The sequence below is a fragment of the Lutzomyia longipalpis genome, chromosome 2 (assembly GCF_024334085.1).
Source record: "Lutzomyia longipalpis isolate SR_M1_2022 chromosome 2, ASM2433408v1".
NCBI lineage: Eukaryota > Metazoa > Arthropoda > Insecta > Diptera > Psychodidae > Lutzomyia > Lutzomyia longipalpis.
The window spans coordinates 35,563,408-35,576,960 of record NC_074708.1 but is presented as its reverse complement, the minus strand read 5'-3'; the positions used below and the strand labels follow the sequence as shown (position 1 = coordinate 35,576,960).

General features: G+C 36.6%; 3 protein-coding genes across 3 annotated transcripts; 1 reads left to right on the top strand and 2 right to left on the bottom strand.

Annotated features, from left to right (window-relative positions):
* Nucleotides 1-1,832: 1,832 nt before the first annotated feature.
* On the top strand, nt 1,833-3,709 carry LOC129790457 (uncharacterized). The gene is made up of 3 exons (XM_055827941.1): nt 1,833-2,049; nt 2,359-2,931; nt 2,998-3,709. Exons 1-3 carry the CDS (start codon nt 1,970-1,972, stop codon nt 3,446-3,448), a joined length of 1,104 nt encoding a protein of 367 aa, XP_055683916.1. The 5' UTR covers nt 1,833-1,969; the 3' UTR covers nt 3,449-3,709.
* A 2,984-nt stretch (nt 3,710-6,693) lies between these two features.
* Nucleotides 6,694-8,045, bottom strand: LOC129790453 (uncharacterized). Its single transcript, XM_055827928.1, has 2 exons — nt 7,994-8,045; nt 6,694-7,937 (listed from the first exon to the last, which is right to left on the bottom strand). The coding sequence occupies exon 2, from the start codon at nt 7,845-7,847 to the stop codon at nt 6,765-6,767; it is 1,083 nt and encodes a 360-aa protein (XP_055683903.1). The 5' UTR covers nt 7,848-7,937; nt 7,994-8,045; the 3' UTR covers nt 6,694-6,764.
* Nucleotides 8,046-8,716: 671 nt separating this feature from the next.
* On the bottom strand, nt 8,717-13,518 carry LOC129791273 (mitogen-activated protein kinase 15). The gene is made up of 4 exons (XM_055829344.1): nt 13,110-13,518; nt 10,375-11,270; nt 9,935-10,160; nt 8,717-9,430 (listed from the first exon to the last, which is right to left on the bottom strand). The coding sequence occupies exons 1-4, from the start codon at nt 13,194-13,196 to the stop codon at nt 8,717-8,719; spliced, it is 1,923 nt and encodes a 640-aa protein (XP_055685319.1). The 5' UTR covers nt 13,197-13,518.
* Nucleotides 13,519-13,553: the final 35 nt, after the last annotated feature.

The following is a 13,553-nucleotide window of genomic DNA, read 5'->3' as shown; positions in this document are numbered from 1 at the left end:
GAACAATATTTTTATTTTTTTTTTCAATTTCTCGAAAATAAACGTAATTATTTTTTTATGCTGTAATAAAAAAATTAGAATTGAAATATGAAAAATTAATGATATTTTGGAAATTTTTTCGTAAACTGAATGAGAATTCCAAAAAGTTTCATAAATTTTCAAACCTTGTTTTTTTGTGAATGACATATTCAAATATCAAGCCTCTAGCTATTATAGATCTGGGGTTAACAAAGAATAATGTGAAAATTACGGTTTGAAACCATTTTGAAGACACCCAGGGAAAGTAGGAGTAAGAATTAACCGATAAAGCTCTAGGGTTTCACAGAAATTGAGATTTAGTGCTGAGATTCCCAAAAATTAAATTTAATTAGATTCATGCTGAGTAAATCTGCATTTTGATGATACCTAACTTTTTCAAAAATTTTTTATTTATAATTTCATTAAAAAAGAGACAAATTCTCCTGACCAAAAAAGAATATTCTTCTGACAAATGCAAAATTTACTGATCAAAAGATTTTTTCCCTCTAGTGGGAAAACGTATTCGATATATCGATACTTCGGAATTCATCGGGATGCTTCGGAATATATCGAAACGATTTGTTAGCTGATCGGATTTCCAAAATGAAGTTTGACTTGTATTTTTGTGTTCAATTTGATCGACTACAAAATTTGTTAAAATTATTGTGAAAAATGCCTTTAAGTTTAGTTTAGTGATAAAAAGAAACTTCTAAGGAAGTCTAGGAAGGGGCCACAGTGAGTTAATTCAGAGGAAAATGTCAATAATTACCTTTTTTGTGCACTGTTTCCGAGATGTTTACTACGAGCCACCCCTCAATTTCAATTTTAGAGCTTTTTTAATATTATTTAGCTAAATAAATAATATTTTTGTACCTAAGATCACTTTGTTGATCTTACAGAAGAGGCCTGCATAAATATTTTGGATATTTATCCACCAGTTTAGATTTTGGCCCGTAGTAAACATTCCGGAACAGAACCGATTAAATATTTACTACGGATCCCCACTGTACTTACCTAAAGGTATAGCTCGTTCTATAGCTTTTAGGTTCTTGTTGAAGAAGATCCTTACCCAGCATCTTCGTTCGCCAGTTCAGCACTTCTGTTGCTTGATATCCTGATCATTTTTGTTCGTCATTCATGATAGATGGTTAGCCAAACGCAGTCTATTCAGATATAATACCTTTATTTTAATCATAAAGCATTTTAACATAGCTATGTTATGTACCATTTTCGCAGCATAGCCGCTCTCATAATTGTGTGTGAAGCTTCTCCGATGAAAAATGATACAAAGAAGATTTTAGGAGCTCAGAACTCCTTCCGGAAGCGTCGACAAGAAATCAGCTGAATTAAAACTACTTTCTCCGAAGCTATTCACGCAGTTTGCGCGTCTTCCTCAGTGGTCAGTAAAAATCTAACTTTGGCGGATTGCGTCGATATCGAGTACCTATATCTCGCTCGACGGTATTGGAGGGCTTTTTGGATTTTTCATCTACTTTTTCGCAAATTTTCTGCAAGTTTCTACATTCACAACTTTTTTACTGGACTCTTTCAACGGACAGCACACGAACAACTGAACCAACCGTCGTCCTACCAGGTTAGGGAATCACCATCTTAACCTGCCGACCTCACAAACAAAAACCAATCTGTCCTATACTGTGAATACATATTGTAAGATATTGTAATTAGGCTAGGCTACAAAAATTGGATTTTTTTCTTGAGAAATAAGTTTTCACCTGAATTTTCACAATCTCTGTTCAAACAAACATACGCGGTTATCTCAAATTTCTGCAACAAAATGTTTCACAGACTGAAACATGGAAGGAACATCGTCATCCATCCAGGCAGTGTGGCGATGTTCTTGTTTATTTTATTTGCTTTTTCTTCTGTCTTTTGTTTTTGTGAGCCTAAATAGGTGTCTACTTGATTTGTACATAATTATTTAGCAGCCACAATGGAACAAGCTATTCTCCCGGATGTGGGTGAATTCGAGGAGCAGGAACTCCTGTATTTTATCTTTTGCGAATTCACAAGGTTAGTAAAATTTTCTTGGAGGAACGGGGTTGTCAACTTGTTGCTCATCATGAGGCGGCGCGCGCTAAAATCAATAAATTACGGTTATTGATTTCAAATTCCATTGGCTCAGAAAGGGCGGCGAGTGTGCTTGCTGAGGAAGTTACTGTCCACGCAATCACGGATTCGTGTGGCGATTTGAGAAGTTGCTCTGTGGAAGAGTTTCCTTATATTCTGTGTTCTGTCCTTGGACTAAAAATACTCGCCAATTTCGTTGTGTTGAAAAAGTAGAGAGTTCGGGCTTTTCACGCACTTTTTTCACTCTCACAGCCACATCGAGTTCAAATTGTGGAGAGACTATATGAAGAAGCAATTGCTGGACGATAATCTGGAACTTGTGGAGGAAATGCTGGAGGATATCTGCCCACCAAAGGTTCGTCCCTGCCGCATCTGTTTCAACCCACTCGCCTGGTTGCGCCGAGAGACGGAGGAGAATGAAATTGAGTGGCGATGTGGCTTCTGCACACTTTCCCAACCCATCCTACAGTGCAATTCCGCAGAGGCCTGCAATGTTCTCATAAATCTAATTATTAGCAACAAGATACATCCGCAGATACTTGCTTCAGCGCTCAGCTTTATCTTTTCGGCTGCATATAATTTTATTGGGATTTCCTCACCAATGGACGCTGATGATCCAATCCAGACCCTCCTGTCTATGTATGAGAAATCACCAACTGCCTTAGGTCTCGGGGGGCCACACACCGTTGTCTTTGCTGATATCTACCACGATACTAGTCAAACCATCCGGTTCCGTGGGGAATCAACTTCTGATACGTCCTTTCCCATACTCTACCTCGCCGACACCGTTGCCATCCCGACTAGGTTCTTTCTTCATCCACTGAAGTAAGTTCTTTTTTTTTTTTAATTCCGAGTAAGAAAATATCTCATTTATGATTTCTCAATTTACAGATACCTCCATAATTCTATTGAAACATCTAGTAGTGATGAGAAGCCACTTGTGCAGGAGCTTTCGCACATCGCAAACTCTGTGATAAAATCGGGAAGTAATTTGGTGCTCGGTCCCCATTTACAGGAGCTTATCTCACCGGACACATACACCAATAGGCCCCATAATCTAGAAGCAATTGTGACTCTGGAGTCACTGCGTTCGCACGCTCTAGATTCGGATCAGGATGTCTGGGAGAATAGTCACGACATGATGTTTCCGGCCATGAGGATATGCAACCGAGTTAATGTACTCCTAACTAGTGCCCATAGACGCAAGCCAAAGTCTCGCGATGAGTACTACGCGGCGTTGCAGAGCTACCTCACGAGCGCTATATGGCTCAAAACGTTCGTCAATACACCGTTTGAGACACTCCTTTACTCCGTCCTCGGCCACTCTGGTGGTCTACGGTAGATCTTCAATAGAGTTTGGATTAATGGTTCTCTGAATTGTTCCTCATCTCGAAATTACCCAAATATGTTCTCATCAGTCGTACCAAAGTTACACGTGGGAACCACAATGTCTCGGAAAAATCTATCCTTGGAAAGGAAATGTTAATTTATTTATTTTTTCTTTTGTTCTCAATATAAATCAAAATGTAATTCAAATGTGCCTTCAAAATTATACCATATAAAAGTAAAATAAAGCGTAAAGTCGCTATAAATAACTTATAAAGTCTTTAATTATTCGTCACATTTCAGGTTCATTGGGTCATACGCTAACCCAAAGATTCGATTTTGAAAATATTTCATTTTGTGTAGTTATTTTTTAAATCTTGATTCTAAATTAGTACAAGATTATGTCTTTACAATCCCTGATCATTTTATGACCACAAAAGGACTCGCCAAGGACCTACAGGATCAGGAAGGATGAAAAACTGCAAATTTTTGAGTTGTGATTTTTTGTTAGAAATGTCTTATTTGAGTTCAAAGGAACCCACAAAAATTATTTTTAGTTCAATCATCTCACTAGATTGATCGCGAACCTGAAAGGGTTAATTAGAATTTTTACGGGAGAAAGTCTTTTTGCATCCTGTTCACTTTGCTTTTCTTGTTCGATTAATCATTTTAGCTGCTAAACTTTTTAATCTTTCTCTATATTTCCTTTTTCACCATGGAAATTCCTTAAATCAGCATTCATTGAATCTTTTTTATTAGTTTCCGGAACATTCCCAATAAACTCTCCCAGGCAACTAAGGATGATACAGAGAGGGTAGAAAATTCTGATTTTTTTGGAAGTCTTCGTTGAAAAATTCCGCTTTTCTGGTGCTCACCGGTTAAGGATTGTCTCCTTATTCGAACATGTAAATTGTAGGGGAGACCGGGGTTAAAAAAGTCACTTAAGGGTTTAGAAAAAGCTCAAAATATCATATTTCCCAAACATATAAAGCGAAATGTATAGCTCATTTCTTTAGGAAATTTACTGCCCTACAACTCTTTCTCAGATCATTTTGTTCTATCTAGCTAGGAAATATGATATTTTAGGCTTTTTCCAAACCCTTAACTGACTTCATTAGCCCCCCCCTCCCCTAAGTTTTTTTTTTCAAAAAAAAAAAAAAAGATTTTAAAGATAATCAAGAATGTGATTACTTAATCATTTAGCTATCCTCCAATACAAAATTGCCTCTACTAATATAATTTTTTAAAAGTTTTTTATGATACTTTCTTGAGCCAAAAAGAAATCTCAAGCACTAAAGAAAATTTTAGGAGGATGCAATGCAAAGCATAACCTGCCTCAATCTCTTCCCCTGTTGTTAACTTTGTAAAGTCCTCAAAATTTGTCACTTAAGTATTTACTTCTAATCATAAAATTATTGACTATGAAGAATTTTTCCTAAGACAGGTAAGTATTTCATTTTATCTAAAAAAAAATCTCAGGACTTTAATGTTGCGAAATCTATAAAATTCAATCAAGAATGTTCCATTGAACAAAAAAAAAAAAAAAGAGGAAATCCCATGCCCGAGTTAAACGGTGACTGACCTGACGCATTCCACCTGGATCTCTGGACAAGAGACGGTGCGGAAGTTGAGATTGTGCAACAACAGCAACATGCTGGAGAAACTTGTTTTGCCTCCACTACTCAGCGTGGTTGCGATTCTCCAGATTCGCGTTAGTTGTGCTGAAATCGAGTCAGAAGACAGAACAAAATATGTGGCAGCTCTCTGGAATACTTTTCACACTCGCGGTGATCATTTTGGGTATTGACGGAGCACCAGGACGACTGTGGTCTGGAGGATTTGGGCAGGAGGATGATGTCATGTACGAGGACTACGATCTCTACTACGACCAAAAACAGAATGGCACAGAGAATGTAAGAGTTAATGTCGATGGCGTAGCTTTTCTCGTACCCCTCAGTCAATCCATGAGCTCGCAAGCTATGTCACTCTTGACTGGTGTTGCCATGGACTTCCTCAGTGGAGTACCCTCGGATTCATCGGATGGTGTCGATTACTACGACCAGGAGATTGCTGAATCACCCTACATTGAGCACTTGGCCAAACCAGAGAAGCCATTGCCCTCCCATGGCAGCCAAGATTTTGCAGACATCGCCACGCAATCATCTAATGTTGCCAACATGGAAATTACTGCTCCACCAATCCTGTCATCAACTTCAGCATCTCCAAAGCACGCGTCTGATGAAGAGAATGAGATTGGCGGAATACCAACCCTCACGCAACCCGCGGGAAATGCGCACAAGGGTCACTTCAAAGATGTCCACAGACGCAACAAGCACACGCGACCCTTCTTCAGGCCAATCTTCAATCGCTTCCTCTCACGCTTGATCTCCCCATAAGAAGTTGATCATCTCACAAGAAATTCGCATTTACATGTTTGAAGGTAAAACTTCCACGAACTGTCTCATTAAAAAAGCATAATTAATAAATAAATTATTTCAATTATACGAAGAGCATCTTATATTTCTTATCGAGAATTCTTCATAATATAGCTTCAGGTTCTTGAGAGCTTCTCTAACAAGTTTTCAGTTCAATAAACTTTTCTTCGCTATTAACGATCACAGCAGAAAATGCGAGAATTATTGCCAATCAAGGAATTTTTGCATTAATCACCTATCTATTTAATTTTATTTACAAGGAAAAGTTATTGCAAACATTTATATTGATCTTTCAAGTAAATTGATCGATGAATTACAATCATTAAAATATTATAGTGTGACACTTAACAAATTAATAAAATCATCATAAAAATTTAATTTAAAAATCTCATTTTAGGTGATTATGCTATTAAAACCTTCAAAACTTTTTTTTTTAATTTTTATATTCGATTAATAAATTTTGGAAAAAATGCATTTCTATGAAGAAAAGTTTTTTTTTTTTAGAAAGAAAGACTTCCTAAAAAAAATAACCAAGGTGTGTCCAGAATTTTATGTTTTTTCAGTTAATTCTGAATTGTAATTCTTGAAATTTTGCACAAGAAGTTCTGAAAGTCTTTCAAATCAAAATTTTCACGTTTGGATCAATGAGAACGCGCAAGGATCGTGAAGGGGTTAAATAAAAAGCTTCAGAACATTTTATACGAAAGTTCAAGCATTTTAATTGAAAATTAACTTTTTCAACCAATTTTCAAAAAAAAAAAGAAATCTTTTGGTACAGCAACAATCAAAACCAACCAACCAAACAAATGTTGCAAAAGACTTGAAGAAAAATTGAAAACTTTAAATTTATTTAGTCTTATCGATTACACACAGATAAATGTTGATGCGATGCTGAAATTATGTGGGTACAAATTGACAAATTCCATAGCTATCTCGCTTCCGATCCGGGCCACATTGTTCCTCTGCTCCCAGCAATTTCCACTCCCAGTCTTCATTGTACTGCTTCTCTGGCACCCCAAAGGCATCCACATTGCCCACGTTTAGACTGTCAAAGGAATTTCTCGTATCAAGATCCTCATCTTGGTCAGAATCGGACGGGAAATGGGATCCGGTGGCGAGTGTGGGAAATAAGCTCGTAGCAACGGAATTGGTTGCAATGTTGAGCTGATCTGTGGCGGATGTGGGCAGGGATTTGGCGTTGCGGAAGGTGATGGATGATGATGTAGCACCAGGGAATGCCCAGGGGCGATAAGAATTACCTGATCGTGATTCCTCTGGTCGTATGATCCTCAGCACAGGTGTCTTGGCGGGAAGTAAGTCAATTCGTGCTTCGGGATCTGTCCGTGCTGTACTGGAGATGTCCACTTTGTACGGTGTCCTACCCTCGATGAAGTGATCAACTGCTGGATGCTGGGGAATTGTGTGAATCTGCGAAATTTTTGGTCTATCCCCGGAAATTTCCACTGCATGATCACTCTCAGCTGCATCATTTTTCACAACGTTGAGTTTGTGAATTTTTGTACCCTTCTTCTTGGATGGGTGCTTCAATTGGCTCCTCCTCATTGTACCCTGTGTGAGGAAGTCCAAGAGTGAGCTGGATGTGCTGGGTGATGAGGGGATCACGAGAATCATAAAATTATCCAAATCCGCACGGATGTTGTACTTCCCAGATTGGCGTTGATCATAAAATACCACGCGGCGTCTTTCATTTAATGTGGGTCTCTGAGGTAGTTGCGGCAGCTGAGGTAAAGGTGGTGGAGATAATTCACTTGGTTCCATTTCTTCTTGGGGCTTTTCATCTTCGGGCTTCTGGGGCTCCTCCATTGGTTTCGGGATCTCCATCGATGGATTCTCCACGGCCTCAGGTTTCTGCGGCATCACAGATCCCGTCGATGGGGATGATGATTCCACAGCATCCCTCGATACGGGAGATCCCGCAGCAAGTACAATCAGTAAGGCAAACACAAGTGCGCGAATCATCTTTCGACCTGCTCGCGATGGAGTTCAATAACCAACTGAAGATGTTCCTCAATCCAACTGTGGATGCAGAGTCCAAGCGTGCAGAAGAAACTAACGGCAATTATCACGTTCATTCTTTAACCTCGCGCGGTCACACATCTACTCACCTGTTGGATCGTCGTCGTGAAGATGAAGACAAAACTAGAATCATGATTTTTTTTTTATTTTTAAAGCTTCACGACGACCCCAGCCTTTTCAAGCCACATGGCCAGAATCGTGATTATCTTATTTGGGAAAAAGAAGCAAAATATATAATCATTTTGCAAAATCATAACGGGAAAATCATTGGTCCGCAATCGAGGCCAAGATCATTCTGGTCACATTTTTTTTCCACGAATACCCACGCAAATTTCTTCATCACCTGGAGAACTTTTTTTTTTGCCTCGCGTCTTAAGAACTTTTTTAAAGAACACGTTTTTGATTTTTTTAGGTCAACCTTTTGTTTACATTATACTCTATTCACCGTTAATATTGACCGATTTATCTGCCAAATAAATTGCTAATTCTTTTGCAAATTACCTACAAAAAAGAACGAAGATCAGAAAGATTTTTTAAAGATGCTGCGATTACCTTACATAAGCAAAAGGTAATGTAGCGTGAAGGTAATTTTTCTCACACACTTGCTTGTGATACTTTTTAAGCCAGAGCTCATTGCATTGTAAGATCAACAACATACCTGATCTTGTTTGAGAAATCGATTGAAAATTCAATTAGTTTTCCCTGCTTTTTAGAATAAAAATTCATTTGCGGAATATTTATATAATTTTATTGTAGAAAAATAAATATATAATATAAATATTCATTCAAACTCCGTTTCTTTTGGTTCTTTTTCACTGAAATTTGTAAGGATCTCTCCGTGAGATGAGTCCACAGCTACTTAGGGTATTTGTGGGTGTATGGACAAAGTAGTCTCCACCGCTGAGAGAAAAATCCAATTTTCTCTGTCTTTCGCGGTTCGTGGTGGGTTTTGCATCGGGAAGCCCATCGAGTTTTGTTGGTTTTCTATTTCGTATTGCAGCCAAGTTATTTAAGGGTCCATTAGCTTTGGGAACTCCGTCTTTTTTCTCCATTTTCATCTTATTGCTCTGATTTATGATTGAAGACATTTCCAGCTTATGCTTCCTTATTTTTTCTTCTAGAGATTTTAGGCGGGTGTCGTAGTACTCATGAGACAGAATTGCCTCATTTCCGTTGGGTTGAGACCACCTATTGTCCCTTCCGTCTGAAGGGCATGGGCTATCGTCGAGACTTTTGTGACGACAGAGTCCACCGAATTTCGATGGTGGCAGAACTCCGGTGTTGCGATGACGTATGGCACTACCGCTGTGCCCATTTTCTATGCTAATGTAAGCTACCTTTGTAGGTATATCCGATCGCGCAAGATTTACTTTTCCATTCCTTCCTCCCAGTAGGGTTCCATTGTGCTGTGAATCCAGTGAGTGCCTCTTGTCCAAGATGGAATTGTTCTCAATACGATGAAAGCGGCATTTATTCATTTCCGTATTTAGCTCCACCATCGATTGATCTTTTTTATCCTGCACCGTCTGCATAAATTTCAATTAAAATAATTTATTTTTTATTGTTTAAAAGGACTGATTTCAGCGAAAATGAATCATTTTTTTAAAAATAATTTAGGAATTTGGAGTGTTCCTTAAAGTTGGGAAAATTCTGTTTAAAAGTTTTCGCGATAGAAAATTCTATCATTATTAGAAAAACTTTGAAAATCCATTAAAGATTGAAAAGTTTATAGAAAGTATTATATTTTTTATTCAAAATATTTGGTTTTAAAGATTTAAAAATAAATTTTAAGAATGGAATAATTAATTATGTAGTCAGTTTTCAGCAAATCTGAGCAAGAAAAGCTGAAGAAAGGACTCCAATAAAATGGAGGTAATTGTACGATAGAGGAAAAGAAGATTTTAAATGAAAATAAAAATTAAATTACATTTTTTAAATTTCTTTTTGCGTTTTTTTAAAGGTGTCGACATTCCCCACTTACAACACTCTCAATTTTTTACGCATATATCTTATTCATGATTGGTATTCACCTTGTTTTTGGCAACGATCCGTGCATCAGCTTCTACCTTTGGTTTCACGATGCGACTCTTTGGCTTCCCTTTCATGACCATGTTGTTCTTGAGGGTGAATGATGACGTTCCTGCCATTAGTTCGTACAACTTAGATCGATATTCATTCACAGACAGCTGAATATCATCTCTAAACGGCGGAAGGATGTTTTTCGTGAGCTCTGGTTCATCAATTGATTTCCGAAATCTACAAGATAATATTTAATCAATTAGAAAATAAGGATTTAAAAATAGTTTCAATTCAATTCAATTTTAGTCTTCAATTTAAGAATAAAAATTTTTAATTTAATTTATTTTCTTTAGATTTTTGCTTGTTTTCGTGCTTTCAAAATTCTTTAGTTTTCTTGGTTTTCTTTAAAAAATTTAACAGCACCCTTTAATAAAAACAACTGGTCCCTTACCTCTCCACGTATTTGTGGCAGATGGCTTCTTTCGCGGTGAGTCTCTTCATTGGATCTAGCACCAAAAGCATCTTGGTGAGAGCAACTCCATCATCCGGTCCTCCCTTTAGAAGATCATCAATACTTATTTCTTTTCCATGCTTGGCACGTTCAGAATTAAGGAGTACCGCCCCAAAGCCTCCCCCAACCGCATTTACATCCCCCGGAGTGACTTCGGGTAGTGCAGAGACAATTCTCTCAACTTGATTGATCGTACTGGAGCCGGGAAAAAGGGGCTTTCCCCGAATCATCTCACCTAGAACGCATCCCAAGCTCCACATATCAATCCCCTTGGTGTAGCGTTTACTGGCCACGAGTATTTCAGGAGCACGGTACCACCGTGTAGCAACATAATCAGTTAGAATCAAATCTCCATTGAGCTCATTATTGAAAGCATCACTCTGTCGACGTGGTGCTGGTGCCACAGATCTCGCAAGACCGAAATCAGCAATTTTGCAGTGGCACTGACTATCGATGAGAATATTGCTGGGCTTGAGATCTCGATGAATCACATTGCCAGAATGCATGTACTTTATGGCATTTATGAGCTGGTACATAATATACCGCTTATGCGTGTCCCGAAGAACATTTCCGCGTTTAATGACATTGTGCAAATCACTTTCCATGTATTCGAAAGATAGGTAGATATCCATGTGGTTTGCTGCTCGGTGAATGCTATAGAGCTGTACAATGTTGGGATGACTGCGGAAGGCGCGCAGAAACATAATTTCACGGAATGTCCTCTGAGCATCGGTTACATTGCGAAAAGCATCAAAGATCTTTTTTACAGCTACTGTCTTCATTGTTGTCCTATCTACGGCCTTCCAAACTATTCCGTAGGCTCCTTTCCCGAGCCTCTGCAAAGAAAATTATTGCACGTTAAAATTAGTTTTTATTTTTAAAAGTTTTAGTTAAAAATATTAAAAAGGGTAATTCAAAAATTAAAAAAAAAATGATAAAAAAATAATAAAATTTTAAAATGTTAGTTTAGGTTTACTGCTTATTGTTGAATTGTCATTTGAAATTCCGTAATAAGATTAATTGCACTTGTAAAATTCTTTTACTTTTCTACATTAAATCCCATTTAATCATGATTGAAATATATTATTCTTTTTCACCTGTTGGCCTATCTTTGTTATTTTCCTTTCCCTAATTTTTTTTATTTAAATATGATTTTTTCTTTTATTTTCTCTTTCCACCTTTACCCAACTAAAGAATCACATCTAAAATGCAAAAAGAAAGTTAAAGCACTGTGGCCTTCATTCGTGAAAACAACATATAAAATACCCCAAATTTTTAATGCTCAATATTCATAAATATGGATATGAATTGCATTGCATTTCTGGTGTTTCATTCGCCAATTGAATTCCAATTTTCTGGTATTGAAAAAGAGCATGTTGGGGGAATTTTTCATTTGATCCGTGAAACATGACACAGTCATATTGCCGATAATATGGAATAGGTCGTGACACTATTATTTTGAGAATGGAAAAAATAATAAGAAAAAAAATGTATATCTAGAATGTAGCATAGCAATAATATTTGCATTCCATTTCTCCAAAATAGAATCATATTCTTCAAGGCTTTCCATTCAAGATATTGAGTCTCTTTTATCACGAAACTTTTTCTCTTTGTTTATTATTTTCTCAATGAAAGTACGTAGGTAGGTACGTGCCGTACTTATGTACGTATTGTTCCAAATTATTAAGGGTCATTAGGTACTTATAACACATTATTTGAATGATAATTTTAATAATTCATTAGGTCAGTAAAACTGACAAAAGTAGGTTTTTTCGTATTGATTATCCTACAAAATATAATCGAATCCATTTGTAAGAGTTCTTATTGATTCTATTTCTTTCAAGTAGTTTAAACGATTTAATTTTTATCTAAAAGAAAATTCTAAGAAATTATTGAAAAAAAAATTCAGCACATTCTAACAATATGCTACAACTTGATAAAAAAAATTAAATTAAACATATATTTTGTGGGACTTCATTGGCTTTTAAATAATTGTTTTAATTATCCATTTCTTTAATTCTAGATTTCGATTTAAAAAAAAAATGTTATAATTTAATTTTTTACGTAAGAAAATATTTATTGATTATATATTTTTTTACGTTTTGATGTAGGAAAATTGAATATTTCATTAATGGTGCCCATATATTTTATTTCTTGTTCTTTTTGTAATGTCAATTTGGGACTAATATTGTTCGTTTATGCAAAGATATAAAGGTAATATGTATATAGGTAGCCAATTGAAGGAAATTCAAACTGCCACCTTTCGCACTGTGTATATACGGAATATAATACAAACTTGTGGGTGGTTTGAGAATCGACAAGTTCAAGTTCTTTTACCCCATATATTAGACTGTCACGAAGGAAATTCCCTTCGGTAGGGGCGAATGCCTCTTGAATACCGTGCCTTCCGTCTATTGATGCCTATCGATTAAATAATTACGAAGAAATAACCATAATTGTTTACCAAAATGCAAATAACACGTGAAATCAAAAATTTCGGCAAAAAAAAAGAAGAAATAAAATAGACAAAAAATACCCTTATTTGTCGTATTGAGATACAAGTCAGAGATAAGGATCCATTCACAGTTTTTTCTCTACTTTTATTCTCTTGCAACCGTATCGTAGTAAAAAAGGGGTAGTTAAAGAAAATGATTTATGATGGGAAATCAACTCACCCTTTTAATATCAAAATTCTTTGCAATTGTGTCGTCAATTTCCGACATTTTATTGTTTTTATCGATGGATTTTTGCTTTGGAAACATTTTCTTGTTCTTCTTTTCACAATTCTCAAAACTTTTCCGGTTTTTACATAAATTTCCTCAACACCATGCACGGATTCCCACGTAGGTGTCCTCACACAATTTCCACGTTTGCACTGACACAAAGTTTAGTTTTACCTGTTCGGTCCAACACCATTCATATATGAAATTGAAATGATACTCCTTAATTTTCAGTGGATACGCTTCACGTATTTATTTATTTTTCCACAAACTCCCTCTTGTAGTATTTTATTTATTTTACGATGTTTTGTTGTTACGATTTGTTAGATCGATTTAGTTATATTGGGAAAAATGCACTAAGAGTGGAAAGACATTTTCCATCGGCGACACGCGGCAAGT

What these genes read in the sequence shown, in the direction of transcription:
- LOC129790457 (XM_055827941.1), top strand. Translation starts at nt 1,970, where the DNA reads ATGGAACAAGCTATTCTCCCGGATGTGGGTGAATTCGAGGAGCAGGAA. An exon ending in ATCTTTTGCGAATTCACAAG is followed by an intron (nt 2,050 to 2,358) that starts GTTAGTAAAATT and finishes TCACTCTCACAG; the next exon opens with CCACATCGAGTTCAAATTGT. An exon ending in TTCTTTCTTCATCCACTGAA is followed by an intron (nt 2,932 to 2,997) that starts GTAAGTTCTTTT and finishes CTCAATTTACAG; the next exon opens with ATACCTCCATAATTCTATTG.
- LOC129790453 (XM_055827928.1), bottom strand. Translation starts at nt 7,847, where the DNA reads ATGATTCGCGCACTTGTGTTTGCCTTACTGATTGTACTTGCTGCGGGA.
- LOC129791273 (XM_055829344.1), bottom strand. Translation starts at nt 13,196, where the DNA reads ATGTTTCCAAAGCAAAAATCCATCGATAAAAACAATAAAATGTCGGAA. An exon ending in TGCCACAAATACGTGGAGAG is followed by an intron (nt 10,161 to 10,374) that starts GTAAGGGACCAG and finishes ATTATCTTGTAG; the next exon opens with ATTTCGGAAATCAATTGATG. An exon ending in GGATCGTTGCCAAAAACAAG is followed by an intron (nt 9,431 to 9,934) that starts GTGAATACCAAT and finishes AAATTTATGCAG; the next exon opens with ACGGTGCAGGATAAAAAAGA.